Source organism: Cucurbita pepo, chromosome LG02 (genome assembly GCF_002806865.2).
Source record: "Cucurbita pepo subsp. pepo cultivar mu-cu-16 chromosome LG02, ASM280686v2, whole genome shotgun sequence".
Classification (NCBI taxonomy): domain Eukaryota; kingdom Viridiplantae; phylum Streptophyta; class Magnoliopsida; order Cucurbitales; family Cucurbitaceae; genus Cucurbita; species Cucurbita pepo.
The window spans coordinates 9,178,554-9,200,143 of record NC_036639.1 but is presented as its reverse complement, the minus strand read 5'-3'; the positions used below and the strand labels follow the sequence as shown (position 1 = coordinate 9,200,143).

Sequence of the window (21,590 nt, the reverse complement as noted above, 5' to 3'; positions counted from 1 at the left end):
CTACTAGACTATCCAACATGGTCTCACGCTTCCCTCTCAGGAACGGGTTTACGGTACAATGGCCTTGTGTGAGAGAGCACTGCCCATTTCCACTAAGCTGAAGCTCACACTACCCTAACGGTCCTACGTCTAGATCAATAGTACTGTTACTGGAGTGGAAATGGTACTAGAGGGTCAAAAGACACCATTCACACCTTGCTTACAACTTGGAGAGCTACCTTGGTCATTCTTAGGTACCATGGGGTCTATTTAGGTTCTTTGGGGCATATAGGCAGTTTTGATCCCATTTTTTGTTTCTAGAACGCTCGAGGTTAGCTTCTCAGAGCTAATCTAATCTCTAGGTGCACAAAGGTATAGACCTTTGATCGCTACTCATAATCCTAGGGTGCTTAGTCTACTGGAAATGTGTTGACTTAGGTCAAGGTGTATATTGGACTTGCTGTAGTGCCCTAATCTTATTTAGGTTCTCAAGTGCATGTTTGTTAGGGAGATAAACTTATTGGTCACCTAAAGCACGTGATAGCATAATTTAAACGTTATCTCAATCTTTTCTACGAGCGCTAGAAATCTTCTAAGATACCTAGGGCAGATAGGTAGCCTAACACCGACTCTTGGCTCTAAGTACTCTATTCTAACTCTTCGTGTCTTTCTTAGTCTTGGAGCACTAGGTTTGGACCATCTGAACGTCGCTCACGATTCTAAGGTGCTCAGTTTATTAGAGGAATCGACTTAAGTCATCATCTAACCAATCTAACACTAGCCCCTAATTTACCTCTATCAAGTAAACTTGTTTTACAGGGAGAACACACAATCAATCATTTAGAGCTAATCATTCTTAAACATGCATACATACAACAATAAGATAAGACCTTCATCTATCACCCGAAAACTAGTACGCAATATCCCAACCTCAGTTCTAACACAACATAAAGCATATATATCTAGGGGCATTTTGGTAATCAGTCATGTTGACGTCATTTTAACATACATAATCTCTTCCTAGCTAGACAGAAAGCATAAAATCAACATGCGGTCTCTTAATTTCATCATATGGGCATTTTCATAATTTCCATAACATGCATAGTCGTTCACCAATAACTGTCCATCAGGGTCTTAAACAAGCATATTCTTCCACCTAAGGTAGGATATACTTACATGCTAGATCGTTATAGCAATTCATTTCCTGGGTGATTAGAATATTCAGTTAAACCGTTTTATTTGTATTTAAATTTGAATAGGAAGTTAGAAAGGTGGTTGTAATTTCCCAAGGAAATTATGAGATTCCGAATGAGAGCGATCCCGAGTAAATGACAGGTACATGAATGAACCAAGACTATATCCGAATGAGAGCGATTCTAAGGATAGGATGAATAAGAAAGGCTTATAATAATTGAAAGTCACTATCTATACGAACAAGGTACACCTTCATTTTCTGTGACTTAATCATAAGAATTCCAAAGTTAAACGTGCTCTCATTTGAGCAATTTTATGTTAGGTAACCTCCTAGTAAATTTTTTGGTATGCAGGTGGGTGAGAACAAAACATGCTAGAACTTGTTGGTTGTGGGGATAGTCTCCACACTTAAGAAGCAAGGAGTAGGCCATGCCAAATCTAAATTTCAAATCCTAGACCCATAAATAAAGTTCCAAGAAAAAGCAGTTTGAAGTANAGTGGATCAAGTTCAAGTATATAGTCAAAATGATCCATAGTACAAGGATAAGACTGAGTACCTTATCCTGGGGACACTATAGATGCGACCCACTTTTGTATATGATATAAACAATATGATCACTAAATTGTACATGCAGNTGCACTAAATGAACTTTGATGGACACTTAAAAGAGTTTTCCCGATGCAACTTGACTTCAACTTTGATATGGTTTCATTATTAATGTTTAACTTGCACTATATGAACTTTGATGAACTTTGATGGACACTTGAGAGTTTTCCCAATGCAACTTGACTTCAACTTTGACGAGAGGGGTAGAGGAAGGAGTGGGAGAGGACGAGGTTTAAAACGAGAGAATTAGATGAGATAAAAGTACCAAGAGCTGTTTCTGAATACAGACACTTTCGAGGACCAAAGTTCTTTTTAGAGGGAGATAAGGTAACAATTTGAGTTTCTAGAATAAAATCAAATCAAATAAAAATAAAATGTTCTCATGTAATCTCCTCGAAAATCGAGGGATTTCCTGCAAGACATTTATTGCCTAATAGAAACATTCCTATTTCTCTAAGTTTCCAACCCTAGAATGCATTATTAGGAAATGTCTTGAGATTATTTTTATATTCCTATGTCCAATCTTTTACATCCCTTGAAAAGGATTTTCTCTCCAAACTTTTCTCTCGAAACATTGGGGTTGCTATTTCGGAAAAAGGATTCGAGTGAAAGTAAAATATAGACGTCGGGATCGCCGTGCTTGTGTCGAAGACGCTGCGGGACCGGCGAAAACAAGAAGTTGCACCGGGGGTCGTCGGTGATGGAAAGGCGTCAAAATAGGTGAAGGAGTCGGTGCGTCGTCGAAAGTGGGGAGGCAGAAATTAGGGTTTCGCTTTCTAGCGGGTAAGGAAGACGTGGGTTGGAATTGGGTCGGGTGCCTCTGAACCAGCCCACGGACGAATGCGGGTCGTGTTTCCATCGGCGACCCAACTCCACAGACGCACGTCCAAAGAACCTGGCGGCTCCGCAATGTTTTAAGTTAAGGTATTGAACATTGTTTTATTTAGAATTATTTGAATTCAGTTACGGAAGGTTTTATTTCCGGAGATATGTTTGTTTTGGAGTTTTGGACCTTAATGAAAGACTCTTGTGTTTTCCAAGGTTATTTATGATGAGCTTCCGCATAATAAGTTATGTATGCATGAGTGACGTTACTAATTAGGTTTAGAAAATTAGGGGCGTTACAGAATTGTTGGGTTTTATATCCTAAAACTCATAGTTTGTAAACAAAAACATATTCTATTTTCAATAAAGTTATTATTGATGTTTATTCAGTAAAGATTGTTATTGAATAAAGTGAATTTTACGATTATTAATCTAAATCCAATAAACTAAGAACACTCTGACTATAGTATGATTACTTGAACTATATGTAGAGACATAAGAGTGGATCAAGTTCAAGTATATAGTCAAAATGATCTATAGTACAAGGATAAGACTGAGTACCTTATCCTGGGGACACTATAGATGCGACCCACTTTTGTATATGATATAAACAATATGATCACTAAATTGTACATGCAGAGACATGTGAGTGGGGACGTCCTATGCAATGAGTATTGCATAAGATCGGACCATGAAGAAAATCACTCTCACTTTATAATGTCGTTTACTGTTGAGACTGATTTTCTTTTCATTCGATGACCTAGGTAACTCGATCTTAATCCTGAGCTAACCATGAACTCTTGTTTATTCGGAAATATGCTTAGATTTGCATGGCTGAGAGTGACTCAAGTTCGCCAACTCAATAAGCCTCCCATTTCAGGCNGCTTTCTAGCGGGTAAGGAAGACGTGGGTTGGAATTGGGTCGGGTGCCTCTGAACCAGCCCACGGACGAATGCGGGTCGTGTTTCCATCGGCGACCCAACTCCACAGACGCACGTCCAAAGAACCTGGCGGCTCCGCAATGTTTTAAGTTAAGGTATTGAACATTGTTTTATTTAGAATTATTTGAATTCAGTTACGGAAGGTTTTATTTCCGGAGATATGTTTGTTTTGGAGTTTTGGACCTTAATGAAAGACTCTTGTGTTTTCCAAGGTTATTTATGATGAGCTTCCGCATAATAAGTTATGTATGCATGAGTGACGTTACTAATTAGGTTTAGAAAATTAGGGGCGTTACAGAANTCTCAGATCGTTGGAGCCCATGATCTATAGGTCCATTAGGTCCCTCTACTAGCTCATATCGGACTAAACCATAGAACAGTATGGCGAGTGAGTTCGAATTCGAATTAGGGAATATGAGCTAAATATATATGAATATTTAACCACATTTTTATTTTAATTTACGAATTAAACAAAAGGAGAGAATATGAGATATTTAAATAAGATTTAAATATTTTAATCAATGTGTGTCAGAATGGATTGGGATTGACATTTGAATTAATTAAATTGTTTAATTAATCATTTAATATTACTTTAATTTGAAATTAATTATTTAAATTAATTGTTGAATTAAGATGGAGAAAGTCAAAATGTTGACTTCACTCGATCGAAAAATCAATCTTTGAGTTAATGGAATTTTGAGTGTCAAAATTTGGTTTAACCAAACTTGCATGTTTGCCAAATAAACCCCACAAATTTGAGTGGGATTTTGAGTGTCAATTTGGTGATCTCAAATTTGCACGAACATGCAAATATGACTCTATAAATAGAATGATCAACGTACATAGAAAGTCTTCTTAAAAAAACGTTGAGAAAGTCCCTCACAAACTCTCTCTTCACATATACTAAATCCCTTCCAAGTTTAGTCACTCACCGGATTTCACAATCCCATTCTAAGGTCAGAGAATAGTAGGGAAGATACTAATGGTGGTTCGAACCGGTTCGTAAAGAAAAAGAAATTTGAACTACAAAAGGTTAGTACTCAAACTCCTTGAGTTTTAATGCTTATGAACATGCTAGTTAATTTACTATAATTGATGTACTTAGAGTGCCTGAGATTCAAATTGCTTCCCTCATGTGTTATAACAACACTATCAATTGGTATCAGAGCAAGTGTTAGGCACTTTATTTACATTAATTTGAGCATGGTGTACCATTTCATGAATGAAAAATTGTGGATGCTAAAGTGGATGTTTATGGTTTTTGGCATTTTTTTATGCTTCTGTTTAATATAATTATTGTAATTGGCCTAATGTGTATGGGCCTTAACGAGTGAAGAAAGGTCTATGATTTTTATGAAGTCATTAGAGTCCATTTAAGGTTGTAATTGATCGATAATGGAAATGATGGCAAGCTGAACCGAAGAAGAAGGAAGAATTTTTGCTTCCCGACCCAACCTGACCGGCGACAGGCTCGAGAGAGTGGATCCCGTTAATTTCTAATTATTAATGTAATAATTTAGTTAATTTCTTGCTTTAAAATGCCAAAACCAGTCCACTTTAGTATGTTTAATTAATTATGCATGGTGAGTGTATGTTTTAATTAAATAGAAAATGTATATGCATAAAGTATGCCATATAGATTTAAAATCCCACCATAGGCTAAACATGTTTCATGCATTACAAGTATGTTATAAGTATTATAATGTATATATGCATGTTTAGGGTTCCATGAGTGATAAATATAAATTGTTATATTTTTGCATGGAATGGAGGATTATATAATTGTTATGTAAAGCATGTTAAATGCATGTTATAGGTTATTTTCAACGTCATAAAACGAGATAGACGTTAAAATCTATAATAAAGATAAGTGCATGCTCACTTAGGGTTGAGAACCAAGCACGATCAATTTTAATAGTTAAAATAGGTCGATATCTTGTAAAATTGCGGTTACAAGAAAGCTTACCTGGCACGATCTTGTCTAAGGCTGGAGGTACTTAAGATGACGATTTATGGAACACCTGCTACTTGGAGATCGAGCCAGTGCTTGAGCTTAGTTAGCCCAGTTTTATGAGCATGCGTGAGTGATGTAAGTTTTTTTTGGAAAAATCACCTAGACTTAGGTTTGAGTATACCCAACGTCTAAAATACTTAGTGGGAATAAAAAGGTATATGAGATACCTCGTTTTCTTTTTTACGCTCTCTAGAAAATCCACACCGTAAGATTCATGCTCAGCCTCGTGTCGCCCTGGGAGCGGCCTCCATTCGGAAGGTATGCATGAGTCAATAACAAGGTGAATAGAGAAAGTATTTATAGTAAGTGGAAGGAAGTATATCAACACATCCTATGGTCTCCACCACTAGGTTGCACCGTGAGATTCCCATGTTCCGTTTGCATGTTGCCCTAGAGCAACTACCCATTCAGAGGGTCGCAACATGGGAGAAGGGACAACGCAAACTCCAGTAATGGATAGGATTTCTTAGGTCCATTCCCAACTTTGGCTTTTTCATTCGATAGCATTGTTGGGGCGGATCTCTGAGATCTGAAAATGGCGGGTAACACTATAGGATTAAGAGTTATTCTAAGATTAGTGTTTAAGTCAAGAATGTCTTGGTTTAGTAAAGGAGTGATTGATTGCCCCTCGATGGCATGACAGTTACTCTGACTCACTAAAGTATCGTTGCAAATTAATAATTAATAATTTTTGGGTACATCGTTACATTTGTTAAACCTGATTGGATTAAAAAGAATTAAGTCAATTCACTAATATAATTTTTTTTATATCACAGCATGACAAGCTCAAAAGTACATTTCGCTTCTGAGAAATTAAACGGCGACAATTACGCAACTTGGAAATCAAACCTAAACACAATACTTGTAATTGATGATTTAAGGTTTGTTTTAACTGAGGAATGTCCTCCAAACCCCAACTCAAATGCAAACCGAACAGTTTAGGATGCATATGACAGATGAATAAGGGCAAATGACAAAGCCCGAGTGTACATTTTAGCCAACATATCTGATCTTTTGACTAAGAAACTCGATGTTATGGGTACTGCTAAAGAGATTATGGAATCTCTGGAAGGGATGTTTGGACAACCGTCCTTCTCCCGTAGACATAACACCATAAAATACGTTTACAACTGCCGTATGAAAGAAGGGACCTCAGTTAGAGAACATGTCCTGGACATGATGGTCCATTCAATGTGGCAGAAGTAAATGGAGCTGTCATTGATGAGAAGAGTCGAGTCAATTTTATCATGGAGTCTCTTCCGAAGAGCTTCCTACAGTTCCACACGAATGTGATGATGAACAAGATAGAATATAACTTAACTGCTCTTGAGCTACAGACTTATCAGTCCCTCCTAAAGAATAAGGGACAAGCAGGAGAAACAAATGTTGTTGTCTCTNATTTTATCATGGAGTCTCTTCCGAAGAGCTTCCTACAGTTCCACACGAATGTGATGATGAACAAGATAGAATATAACTTAACTGCTCTTGAGCTACAGACTTATCAGTCCCTCCTAAAGAATAAGGGACAAGCAGGAGAAACAAATGTTGTTGTCTCTAAGAAATTACTACTAGGATCGTCCTCCAAAAATAAGTCTGATCCTTCAACTACTAAAAATGTTTCGATAAAGAAGAAGGTAAGGGGAAATATAAGATTCCTACTAACTACAAACGCAAGGTTGAAAATGCAGATAAAGGAAAATGTTTCCATTGCAACGAAAACAGGCATTGGAAAAGAAACTGCCCAAAATACCTTGCAGAGAAGAAAGCTGAAAAGATATAACAAGATAAATATGATTTACTAGTTGTAGAAATATGTTTAGTAGAGTATGATAATTCAACTTAGATACTAGATTCAGGGGCCACTAATCATATTTGTTCTTTTTTCGAGGAAACTAACTCCTGGAGAATGTTGCGGAAGGCGAGATAGCACTCAAGGTTGGAACAGGAGAGGTTGTCTAAGCAAGATCAATAGAAAATTTAAAGTTATTTTTTGGAGATAGATTCATTATATTAGATAATGTACTTTTTGTTTCTATAATGAAAAAAAATCTAATATTTATCTATTGTTTATTAGAACAATTATTGTAACCCACCCAAAATTTATAACCATCAAACTTCATTCCTCTTCAATGTGACATGAATTGCAATCTCTTTTGATAATTTTGACAACATTTTCTTCACATCTTCATTGAAGTATATTGTATGAATGATGTCTCTTGGTTCATATCAACAATCGTATAAAATATCTTTTGAAATCAAGGAAGGGTTCATTTATAAGAGACGTATTCATATTTGTTCTGCAAAACTAGAAAACAACTTACATATTTGTTTTGCCGCTTAAGGTCTGATTTGTTGTTGTGCTTGCTCGCAAAACTCGTGGGTCATCTGTCACCCGATCACCCGGTCGCCCAAGAACGCACTACCACTACTGAAACTGTCACTCAGTTCGTGGTTTTTCGATAGCCTGCATGGCAGGAGAAGAAAGCTATTACCATTGGATAAGCATGAGAATAATCACTCTTGTTATTTGACATAATATAATGATTTACTCTTGTTATTGGCATAATGATTTACGGCTGGTGTAATATATTATTTTACTACTACTTCTATATAATCGTGCTTGATGTATGCTATCACCTTATTGAGCATGTGTGACTGTATGCATGATAGTTTTTACATTTAACTGAATCTGTAATTTCTCCTTATAGAGAATAAGTAGTATAAATGAATTAAGACTAGGGTGAGGACGTCAATTTAATTAGACTATGACCTAGGATGAAACGTCTCCAGTAGATCGAGTGAATTAGAATCATGAGAGACGATCAGAGGGTGTGGCCTAGTGCTTCTGACCGATCAAGACTCAAGAAATTGAAATTAAGGAACCTGGAGACGTAAATCCATGTCAAGAGTGCCAAACTACCTTAGAAATCTAGAAGAGCACCATGACAACCTAAGAAAATAAAGGTAACATCCTAGGCCAAAGTATCGTTGAGCTAGGCATGAGGCTAGTTAGGAACGTGCTTCTTGATAATTTTGTTTGATTATTGGTAGATCCGTCCTATGGGTGGGCGTTGATGATGCAAGTAGTCAGTGGAGTTGACACGTACAGGGGGTAGTGCCCCCGACCTGGGTGACTACGAGCAGACTAGAATTCACCATGTTACCCATACCTATTAGAAAGAGTTCTTTGAGGTAATGCCTCAATATTGGACACTCGTACCATTGTGTAGGCTAAGTTAACTAACCAAGTGTGTGACAAGAGCAATACACCTAAAACCTAGAGTAAGGTGCTTGTTGGGTATATTTATATACTCACCCTCTTTTCCCTTTCTTTTTCAAGTACTCACAGGTTGTCGATCGAGAGGGAAGGGCATTTGAGAGCTGTGCGGTTATAGAGAGGGTCGTTTCAGAGGATCGTTTTGTTTTTGTGTTCGAATCTTTAGAGTTTGATTTGTAATTGTATTCGAAAATCTTTTTTCCTATAACAAATTTTATAAGCACCATTTTGTAATTAAATTTTATTTTGTATGCAACTTTGGATACTTTGGATGCGAACAGTTCAATAATATATATATTTTTTTGGGTTGTTAAGTTGCCTTCAATAATTCTCTTATCAATTATTTTTCTTTTGACCACTTTGATCAACTTTAGATGATCTCTTTATAAATACTCAAGACACATCCCTAAAAGATACAAAGTAAATACACACATGCAGATATACTATTCATGTATCGTGATAAAAGACAAACCATGTATTTTAACAAAAATAAACTTGAATGCACCATACATAACTAGAGCTTATTTTTAAACACAATAACAATATACTATTGCCAAATGTCACCCGTTCACCCCTTGGCCCAAATCGACACGAGAAATTATAAGACGAGAAGTGCCTTTATTATGGCTTCTAAGTTTTTAACATCATGAACTAGAAAATGACCGGCAGTAGAAATCTCATGATATTGAATCCATGGAAGCTTTTGCGCTATAAAGCGATTCAATTCAAAGGAACTATGCGGTTTTCACTGCCTTGCCACATATGATAAGAGCCCTTGTTGACAGGAAATGAATTGCTCAACTCCATGTGATCGAACTCCCATTTTCCAAAATTACGGAGTAAATCTCTATGGATACATTCGTGTTACCCTTGTTGTATTATGTCGCACTAATTTTGGTTGGAAAAGAAAAAAATTAAAACAAAAAATATTACTTTGTTAGCATAGTTATATCAAACATATTCATTTTTGAAATAAGAGTGTGTATCCATGGCAAAGAAGATAAGTACCTTGTCTAGACGTTCCATAAACCTCTTTGTTATACCTAAATCAGAATTTGATAACACGTCCTCAATATCCAAATTTGGGAACCATTTTTGTGTCATCCACCAATACATCAACCAAGGTGTGTAATATGCAATCCAAAACATACGTTTAAATGACTTAGGATACTTGGTAAAAAAACGTTGTGATAAATGTGAAAGAAAGGAAGGCCACCAAAAATTCGCACTAGGAACCACTCGGGAAGCACCCAAGAGTATGCAAATAAAGCTCTATCAATATATTTTTACTCAAGAAAAATAATTGATTGTGACGAAATAAATGTCAAAATACCTATGTGGAATGTATTCAAACTAGCCCCAAACAGCATATGTTTCCAACGAACATCCAATTACGTAAAATTTTGTGCCAAGCTCCAACTTATCAGCTAATTCTTGAATGTCAAATGTCTTGGTCTTTACTGAGCGTGATGGATATGGGTCACTCTCACGATGACCCGCTCTATCATAGATTACTATATACAATTTAAGCTCCTCCATTAGTTCCTAAAATTAAAAACTATACATTTTAGTAATGTGTACGAAAATGAAGAGATTGATGAGTAAAAGAAGAGTGATAATGTGGTACTTGAGAGATAGGCAAATCCATATCTTTGCATCTATAAATGCCATGAGAAATAACGATCTTGTATCGAGCCTCCTCCTTATGAACTCCTAATTCTTTGTAGGCCAAATTCCTTCCAGAGCTACATAAACCCATCCAATAAAACCCACTTTGCACTCCGATTGCTATAATCATATTATTGCCTGCAAAAACTAAAACGACATTATCACCAGCCATATAATTTGTTTGATAAGGGTAAAACTGCTCGACGGTAAAAGAAGATAACTTGAATGACTAATATAAAATTTTGGACATTTTAATACAGATCAGTACTCCATTGTATACTGATGTGTGAGACTTTTATATACACCATTAAAATTTTAATTATTAAGAGAGATGTCAAGGATATTTAGTACTAAATTATATCTTACCATATACGTCATATTTGTCATATTTGATAATTTATTGTAAGTAAATATATAGATATTTATTTCTTATTATAAGTAGAGGTATCTTTCCATTTATTACTCTTTTCATATTCTTTTGTAATTTATTTGAATATAAATGGAGAACTTTCACACCATCTAGATCGGTGGTTTTAGCAAATATTCTTTTGAAAAAGTCGTTAAAATTTTAAATTTTCATTATTTCGGTACTTTTTTCGTACTGTAATTATAAAACATTTAAGGGTAGATACCTCGAAGTACTTGGTATCAACATATACTTAATCTCATCATGTTTTTCTTCTCAATTTGTTCTTTGTCTCTTTCTAACATGCAAAACCAAGCATCTGTTCTCTCTCTTACATGCACACTCATGACCCAAATTTTACTGCTCCAAACTTGGATCAAGACTAAAAACACAAAAATGAAAATAAATAAAGATAAAGTTTAAATCAAAATAAAGTCGGAACACCAAATTTAAATATAAAAATAAAATCTAATTATGAGACGGTGTTGTTCAAATTTATTATAAAAGGAGATAATGATTGAAACAAAAAAAAACAAATGGGCACTTAACGACCTCTTTTATGACCGCACAGCTCTCGAACGCTCCTCCACACCTGAAAAAAGAAAGGAAAAAGGGAATGAGTATATAAATACACCGAGTAAACAACCTACTTATAGGCTCTTATCGCATCTATGACCTAGTATGTGACTACAAGCTTTACTCTAGACTGGTGTAGCTAGTTTAGCCTACGCAGTGGTAACCAATATCGAAGATGAGGGGCTATCTCTATAGATTCTATATCAAGTGGAGACAACATGGTGAATGCTAGTCTGCTAATCATCCATGGTAGGTTAGTTGGTGAACCGATCCCATAGGCCATGTAGTTGCCCAAGGTTGGGAGACGCTAGATGCAAGCTTCATTGGCTACCTGCATAACCAATGTGCATAGAGTAACAATTAGCTACCCGCATGATCAGCGCCTTACTACAAGACAAATCTACCTTGCAAAGTAATCCAACTAACTACCGAGTCATACCTCTCTAACCAGCCTCATATCTAGCTCAAAGTACTATACTAGAGTAGGAAGGAAGGACTACTAGGTTATTAAGGGTGTCAAGGCAATTTAAATTTCTTCTCTCATTTCTAGGACATTTGGGATTATCTCCTCAAGCTAAACCAACATTTCGATGCACACAGGTCTAAACCTCTATTTACACATGATCCTATGATTTAAGATCTATTAGAAACGTACTAACTTAGGTCAACATATAGACGGCAGTAATTGTAGTGCCCTAATCTTAACTGAGTTCTCTCGTGCATGCTTTACTAGAGAAATATTTCAATCTTTCATCTAAGCACATAGTCCATGATTTGAACTTCACCATATCTAAGAAACTAGAAAGTCTATTGGATTTAGGGCAACTAGTTGGTTTAATGCGGACTTCTGACTCCAGGTTGCTCTAATTTTAGCCCTCAATTCTTTCTAAATCTTGGAGTACTAGGGTCTAGACCCTGTGACCGTCACTCACAATATTAAGGTGCTCTATCTACTAGAAGTGTCTTGACCTAGGTTATCGTCTAATCAACTAACAGACAACACGCTCTAAAGGGATAATACAGAGTCAAATACCTAAAGCCAAATCATGTTATATCATGAAAACATACAAGCAAACAAGCTCAATAGGGAGATAACATACCTTAATAACCTGAAGCATATATCACAATAACTCATCCTCCTTTTTAATCTAGTGGGAAATAATAAAGCAACCTTCATCATAAATATTATTATAGGGGTATTTTTATAATTTCTTACCTTATGCCTAATATACTCATTCATATTGCTCAATTCCTATATAAGTTATGCATATTCTCTTTTTAGCTTTTCATAATACACAAAATATCATGATTTTCACAAATTTCAACGGTAAATTTACCATAATATTTATACAATACATACTTATTCAAAAACACCTTCTCAAAGTTCTTAATATACATTTTCTAACCACCTAAGTTTAAGATACTCATATGCTAGCATGTCCTAGCAATCCATACAAGTATTATTTTCTTAAGTTAGTGTGGTTACTTATAGGTTTGTCGCATGCCTTCTTAAGTATGATTTATCACCAAGGAGATGTCCAAAAATTTCAAATTTCAAATTTCCTTTGGTAGTATCTAATTCACAAGGTTAGTATTAGAATCAAGATGAGAAAATGACAAACGGACATTGAACGGGTGGAAAATATGATTCCACGCGCGGCCACACGCTCCCTCAGGCGCATAACTATGTGCGGTTGGCTCGGTCAATGCATGTAGAGCCTGACTTTTAACCCTGACAAATGCCAACCCTTTATCTCAATTTTTTTTAGATTGACTCATGGCACATTTGAAGATGCGCAGCGAGACCCGGGTCTGGTCGAGCAGTCGATTCAAGTTCTCGGTTCGGTGTAGAGTACCGATTTACACAAATTTTTTTGAACAAGTCTTGGGTATGGGTCCGTACGTGTCACTGCTTGCAGCCTCGTGCATATTCTCACTCCCTAGCTGATACTGGGAAGAGTTGTAGACCTCTACTCCAACTATCTAAATATGATTTTTATAGATTTTTCGGTGGGTCACAGTTCTTAATTATTATATTCAAACTTTTAGAAAATTATGTATTTTTACTGAATTTGAATAACAATAGATGATTGACGATCAAATTTCAAATTCATATGAATTCATGCATTTGCGTAGGTTGTCAAATTTAGTAGGTACCTTCACTTTTTCAAGAGTGAGNCTCTAGAGCGGCCAAAGAACGTCGACCAAATGCTCTGATACCAAATGATAAGCGCCTACAATGCTGGAATTTGCAAAGCTAGAGGTCCTTCTAGAATCCTTGCAAAACGCTCACAGAGAAAGCTAACTTAACGGATTGATTCCCACCAAGAGCTGGTTAGAAGATGAATGACTCTTAGATCGAACTTGGAATCTATGATGGTCACTCTTAGATACCAAGACAATTCACTCCAGAATTAGCTTGATCAAAACTAATTCAATGAATCGGTTTAAACATCAAACCTAAAGCAAGGTTTGAAAAAGAATAACACCAAAAGGGTATCAAGAAAACACAAAGGTTTTTTCTGTATTCAACAAAAATCCCCCAAACATGAGTATTACATGCCTTTAAATAGGCTCAAAAGATAACCCTAACAAAATAAAGTTCAGCCACCAACCACTAATAAATGCTAATAAATGCTATTAAATACAAATTGAAGAATATAAGGCAATTCATACAAACTATTAATAAATGCTATTAAATATAAAATGAAGCAAATAAGGCATTAATAATTTCCTTAATTGGTAATTCAACTACCAAAGGCAAGTCTTCTAATTACTTTCCAATATCAGCCACTCCATTATCTTCTTGATTTGATATGCTAATGCTATAAAGATTTTTGGGCTCAAAAGTCTTTGTTTCAACCGGTACACTAGCTAGCTTTTGAAGATGCAATGTATAGGCCTCTTGAATCTTCTTAACCTTGCTTCTTGTAATCGGTCCTTCGGGTACATGCACGTGATCAGTTGTTGGATTCTTAAAAAAATCAGTTGTTGGGACAAGGGGTCGCTTACTGAGTATTTCTTAAAAAAATCAAGTCACGTGCTAGTATATTTCAGGTAAAAGCAATGTGCCCGTAAGGCTGACGGTAACATCACAATCCTGAGCCTGTGACACATGTTTAGGATAGATTCATATTTAATTTTAGTAGACTGTAGATTAGTATAGATTAATTGCATTTCCATTTAGTAGCATGGAGGTTAGTATAGGGCATTTCATTTCAAAAGTAATAAATGAAGCCTCCGAGGTTAAGGTTGATTTTATTATAAAGTTTCAATAGAGTTAATTATGCATTAAATGCTCATAATTAGTGTAGAGCTTAGGTTAAGTAGAAAATTTAGGTTCGTTACACCTTTTGGGCCTCGATCTTTTGGGCCTCGATCTAGTTGGGCTAGTATTATTTGGTGTTGTTGTCGAATCCCCAGAAGGAGTAGCTACCGTCGTAACATCATGTTAAATATAATGATCATTTTCCTTTTTCATAACGAACTTACTCATCATAAGATGGTAATACTCCGATGCATGTGACATAGAATAATGCATGAGATCTCAACATTTTCACATTAATTAAATCATATAAAACAAACTCTCTCTATTTTTCTGCATATCATATCATTTTATATCATAGCTTTCAAAACATGTCTCGAGTTGTATATTATGTTTAAATATTTTATCGCGTGTCATTCATATTATCATGTCACATCATAAATGTATTATACCATAAAACATATCCTATCATAACATATATCATATCCCAAAACATATCATATCATAAAACATATCATGTCATTGACATATCATAATCATAGGCATAGCATATTATAAACACATCACACATAACAGACATATGACACGTTCAAAGCCACTGAGCACATCTCATCATACATAACAGACATATGACACGTTCAAAGCCACTGAGCACATCTCATCATACATAACACAAACTTCTGACCATGTCGATAGTAAGGAAACTTAGCCGACGTTCTCCCAAAACTCGGATATGCTTTCTCTCTTACAAGTTTATGATATATAATATATAATAGCATTCATTATTCAACACAATAACAATACACTATTGCCGAATATCACACCTCCTACAAATATCGACATCAAATGAAATTATTAAACGAGAAGTGCCCTTAGTATGACTTCAAAGTTATGAGCTTCATGAACTAATAGATGCCCATTATTAGGAAGCTCATGATATTGAATCCATGGAAGTTTTTGAGCTATAAAACGATTCAATTCAATAGGAACTACATAGTCTTCACAACCTTGCCACATATGAACACGGCCTTCATTATCATGAAATGGATTGCTCAACTCCATGGGATCAAACTCCCATTTTCCAAAATTACACAATAAGTCTCTTATGTTGCATTCATATTCTCCTTGTTGTACCGGGTTACACCGATTCTAGTTGAAAAACAAAAATATTATTAAAAATTTGACAAAATGCAAATTAATTTTACAATATTAAAATAACCTTTAAAAATGTAGAATCAAAGTCGATTGTGAAGGATTAAAGATATGTGCAACTTAAAAGTATGTATCTATTATAGAGAAGTACCTGTTTTGGGTGTTCCTCAATTCTCTTTAGTATGGCTAAATCAGAATCACACAGCATTCTTCTAATATTAAAGTTTTCAAACCATCTCTGTGTCATCCACCAATACATCAACCAAGGTGTGTAATATGCAATCCAATACGTACGTTTATAAGATTGAGGAAGCTTCATAAATAAACGTTGTGATAAAGCAGAAGGAAAAGAAGGCCACCAAAAATTCACGGGTGGAACAACTAGAGCAGCTCCTAGAAGTCTGCAAATAAAAACTTTATAAATATATTTTACGAAAAGACTAAATCAATGCAACTTTAAAAATTCAAAAATTAAATTTGTAATAAAAATACCTATGCGGAATGTATTTCACACAACCCCAAACAGGGTATGTTCCCGCCGAAAATCCAATTACATAAAATTTTGTGCCAAGTTCCAACTTGTCAGCTACTTCTTGAATGTCGAAGGTATCAGTCTTTATTGAGCGTGATGGATATGGGTCACTCTCACAATGACCCGCTCTATCGTAGATTACTAAGTACAACTTAAGCTCCTCCATTAGTTCCTAAAATAAAAACATATACATTTTAGCAATGTATACAAAAATAAAGAGATTTATGAGTAAAAGAAGAGTGATGATAATGTGGCACTTGAGAGATCGGCAAATCCATATCTTTGCAGCTACGAAGGCCATGACAAACAATGACTTTGTATTGAGCCTTTTCCTTGGAAACTCCAAATTCTTTGTAGGCCAAGTGTCTTCCATCGTTGAGTTTTATTCGAGGTGAAGACACTCGAGGGCCATTCGGTGATCCACATATTTTCGAAGGTGGAGGCTTCAAAAATGCTACATAAATCAATCCAATAAAACTCACTACAAATGCTACTCCTATGGTTAGAATCATATTATTTCCTGCAAAAACAAATATAACACCAATGCTTATGATTAGAGAGACTCGAAATAAAAACACTAGAAGATTGATGATCCCATTGCAAACTCAAATGAATTCATACATTTTTCTAAGTAGTCAAGTTTAGCGAGTACCTTCACTTTTCCAAAAGTGCTATCGAGAATAAGAAATAATAGGCATCTACATAAAAGAACCACCCCAAAGAACAAGAATTTATAACATTGAAGACCAGAGATAGTGACAAAATTTTAAAATGCTGAAACGTTTTAGAGCACGTGTAAGTAAAGTGAGACCACCGTTACTTTGAGAATGACGCGATTGACATGATTGGCATCTTGGATGACACGTACTTTGTATTAAGTTTAAGATTCCCTAAAAAACAAAACATTAAAATTCAAATTTCCCGCTTAGTATGTATGAACATAAACATGTTTTGTTTTTTTTTTTTTTTTTGTTTTTTTTTGTCTCTTTGTAACGTGCAAAACAAGCATCTACTCTCTCTCTCTCTTACATGCATGGTCTTGCACATTATCTTTATTCTCTGATTTGGGAAAAATTGTTCTCTCTCTTACATGCATGGTCTTGTACATTATCTTACTTGTCTCTATTAGGGAAAAAATCATGTCTTACGTCTTGCATGATCTTGCACGTAATCTCTTATTCTCTGATCCCATTTCGTTGGCTTCTCAATCTTTTTTTCTTCTCTCTTACGTGCAATATTTCACTCTTATCCATTTGTAATAGTTGAAAATAAGAAGAAAAAGGGGTTATCCTAGGATTAAAAATGCCATAAAATTTAAATCAGACAAAACAACGCACTAAAATAAAAATACTAAACGAAACCTAATTACAAGACTTGTGTTTTCCAAATTTAAAATCGTCTTCATTTAGACGGCTTTCTAGTCCGGGTAAATTTTATGTATATTTACTGTAACAACCCTAAATTTTACATACTCAGAGTCGCTACTAATGTCTCATGCTCATCTCTAATACGAAAATATAATTCTTAAAAGAAAACATCATTTATAATATAAACGTCGAAAACAATTAAAACATCATTTTCTCTTTCTCTAAAAACATAACCATGCTATTAAGTGTTTAAATACGAAATACTGAAATTAAAAAAAAAATACAAAATAATTTCAAATAATGAAAGGTAAAACAACATATTCTAACCTAAGACTAGGAATTTCAATGAGTCTACCCTATGAACGTGTCACAGTCTCTACTCTCGATGTTGTCGTCCTCCGTACAGGTACGCTTGCCTTTACCTAAAAAATGATGTGGCACACGACCTGAGTATTTTGAAGAATACTCAGTAAGTGGCCCCACTATAGAAGACCATGCAAATGCAAACACATGCAATCATGTTCATGGGGCCTATCTCTAGCTCATCTAGGGGTGCCATCTAGTCTCAGACAACTATGGATGTATAGTACTTCTCTACACACGACCCATAAGTGCGAGTGTAAATCCCCAGGTGGGCTCGCACACCCCCTTGACCCTCTATAGTCAAGCTAATTTATAGCAACGTCCGGAGGTCAGCGGAACCTCTGGTGTCATGCGCCTCATGAACACCCTCATCATCATACTGTGTGCATCCACACTCATCATCTGTAAGGGAACTAGCCCTATGCTTATGAACATAAAACATGTATGAGGTCCCTCTAAATTCCATCCTATCATCTCTTCTGACACAACCCTCTAATCTCATCTTTTTGTTACATTAAGTAACATATGCTCGTGGATATTTATATTAAATCATTTTCATGCTCTTAGGGTTGTGTCCTATGTCAGTCTATTGACATGATTCAATATGACACTCATCATCATACAACATGCTCAATATGAAAAACATCGTCATATTAAGATAAACATCATGCAATCATCATACTCATCATATCGCCATAAAGTGCATCAAGCATATCAAGTACGTCATAACACCGCTCATACATCATCATAGCCCATACATCATAAATTGTAACTCATACAATTTCTAGTCTATCCTATAGTAAGGTCACTTACCTGGTTAGCTTAAGTTGTTATCACTAATTTAAAGTTCGATTTTGTCCTTTGAAATCCAAGTCAACCTATGTCAGCCCGTGACATCAATTTCAAATACAAATTTCTGCAAAATTATTCCTCTAATTTACAATGATCTGTCTTAGATTTCATGCTAACATTAGAATTTTTGCATAAATAAAGTTTTGGAATATTTTTGTATATATATATATATATATATATATAACTTACCTTTTATCTTATTTTTCTTTCGTTTCTTCCCACAATAAATTATTATATATAAAAATTTGAATCCCTCCGCGAAGGAATTCAATTAAATTATAGTTAAATTGATGCCGAATTTGAAAAACTTATTAAAATTAATTAAGTTTATAAGAGTTGCAATAGGTCATAATTCAAAAAATTGAACTCAAGGGGTTAATCTCCTTATTTCCTCTATTAGAGGAGTCAACAATTTTGATTAAAGATCTTTTCTATTGTTAGTGTTTAGAGGATAAAACATGCTAACAATTTAATATTATCATGACTTTCTTTCATTTATGTGTGCTTGCTTCCTTTTCTTTTTAATTATGTTCACACGTTATTTTTGGTTTTTTTTTGGCCAATTTTAACCTTCTTACTTTTTCTTTAAATGACTACGAATTAATATCATAAAACTCATGCAAATTTTTGAAATGCTTGTGATTTAATTTCTAACTGACTAATTTCAATATTGTTTCATAAAAGAATTAAAAAAAAAAGGTAAAATTTAACTACTTGACCTATTCATGCCATATAATTTAATTTTTACTTAGACTCATGGCAAATAAATTAATATTGTTCCATAAAAGAATGAGAAAAAGGTAAAACCCTACCACCGACCTTTTCAAATGACATTTATGGCATGTGATTTAATTTCTAAGGACTAATTACAAATACAATTAATATTGTTCCATAAAAGAATAAGAAAAAATTAAAATACAATTAATATATCACATGTTAATTTTTATTGACTAATTGCAAATACAATTAATATGGTTCCTAAAAGAATAAGAAAAAGTTAAAATCTGACTACTGACCCTCTCAAATGACCTTTCTAGCTTGTTGGTTTAATTTCTACTGACTAATTGCAAATATAATTAATATTGTTCCATAAAAGAATAAGAAAATGTTAAAATCTGACTACTTACCTTTTCAAATGACGTTTCTAGTTTGTGATTTAATTTAATTATAACAAATTAATATTGTTCCGTGAACATTTATTTATAGTTGACTAATTACAACAAATTAATATTGTTCCATAAAAGAATAAGAATAAAAAAAAGGTAAAATGAGACTGCTCGACATTTTCAAATGAAATTTATTATGGTTTGTGATTTAATTTCTAGCTAGCTAATTGTAACAAATTAATATTGTTCAGGTAGAATCTGACTACTTGAAACGACATTCCAAGTTATCTCTTATTCTCTTTATTAATCATAAATTTTAATTTAAATTAAGACAAAACAACGCGACAATAAAAATACAAAAAAACAACACGACAGTAAAAATACAAAATCAAACCTAATTTAGAATTAAAAATAGAGAAATGGGTTGGAGATAAATATAAATCGAAATAAAAAAAAAATACATAGAAGAGAAGGCAGATTGACCGTAACAAAATGGAAAATAAAAATAAAAAATAAAAAAATACCAAGGTGTTCGGTGAGACGTGAGAACTCTGGCGAGCGCCCAAGTTTTGGTAACTATTTGATCACTATGCTTCCACTGCGCTCTTCATAAGAGAAAGATACTATGTGAACTGTGTTACATAAGAGAAAGAAAGTCGCCCGAGAAAATCGAATAAAGTCGGGTGAAGAAGACAAAGCCCGACGGGTTCGGATCCGAGTCGGAACAACTCGCAACCCATACCTGCAGTTAGGCCGTTCCGAACTTAACATTTTGAAAATGCCATGAAATGGCTTTGAGGAGCACACAATATTTGAGGAAATTTTCCCACAACCTTTAAGCGAGAACCTTAATCGGGCGCTTTAGACCAACTCGGCCATCTCAACTACATGTACATTGTCAAGATTTTTGCAATAAGAAAGTTAAGAGAGCTGAGGCATACTGGCAGTATCCGAGACTACGCTAAGTAGTTTTCTGTGCTTATGTTAGATATTTGTGATATGTCCTAGACAGATAAGGTCTTTAGTTTTGTTGAGGGGTTGAAGTTGTGAGTAAAAATCAAACTCTACGAACAAAGAGTTCAAGACCTTTCCACGACCTATGTTATCGCCAAAACGATTTGATCTTAGTATTAATAAACTGCAAGAGATAGAGCGAACCAGGCGGCCGCAAGTAATGGAAATATGAATTACCAACACCTCCTAGTGACTGACTCGAAGGTAGAGAAGGGGAATGCGAGTCCTTGCAATAGAGTGGTAGGATTTCATGGCGGAGACCTCACAACCATAATAGTCATTGTAACGACCCTAAATTTCCACATATCTAGAGTCGCCACTAACGTCTCATGCTCATCTCTAATGCAGAATAAAAATCTAAGCATGCTCACCTTTATTAGCGGAAAAATTTAAAACTTCAGAATACATTAAAACATTGGAAAACACTGCCGGACTTACGTGTTTCAAACATC

General features: G+C 34.9%; 1 protein-coding gene across 3 annotated transcripts; it reads right to left on the bottom strand.

Annotated features, from left to right (window-relative positions):
• Positions 1-15,513: 15,513 nt before the first annotated feature.
• LOC111789051 lies at positions 15,514-17,128 on the bottom strand. 3 transcript variants are annotated; one of them, XM_023669684.1, is made up of 5 exons: positions 17,089-17,128; positions 16,694-16,956; positions 16,397-16,608; positions 16,056-16,305; positions 15,514-15,901 (listed from the first exon to the last, which is right to left on the bottom strand). In XM_023669684.1, exons 2-5 carry the CDS (start codon positions 16,946-16,948, stop codon positions 15,608-15,610), a joined length of 1,011 nt encoding a protein of 336 aa, XP_023525452.1. In that variant the 5' UTR covers positions 16,949-16,956; positions 17,089-17,128; the 3' UTR covers positions 15,514-15,607. The 3 variants fall into 3 exon arrangements, with proteins under 3 accessions (XP_023525452.1, XP_023525454.1, XP_023525453.1); XM_023669686.1 differs by having other exon boundaries at positions 17,058-17,123; XM_023669685.1 differs by lacking the exon at positions 17,089-17,128 and having other exon boundaries at positions 16,694-17,051.
• Positions 17,129-21,590: the final 4,462 nt, after the last annotated feature.

Excerpts from the sequence above, each read along its gene's own strand:
- LOC111789051 (XM_023669684.1), bottom strand. The coding sequence starts at position 16,948 with ATGATTCTAACCATAGGAGTAGCATTTGTAGTGAGTTTTATTGGATTG. Across the intron at positions 16,609-16,693 it reads TGGATTTGCCGATCTCTCAA|GAACTAATGGAGGAGCTTAA; the intron begins GTGCCACATTAT and ends TTTTTATTTTAG. Across the intron at positions 16,306-16,396 it reads GTGAAATACATTCCGCATAG|ACTTCTAGGAGCTGCTCTAG; the intron begins GTATTTTTATTA and ends TTTTATTTGCAG.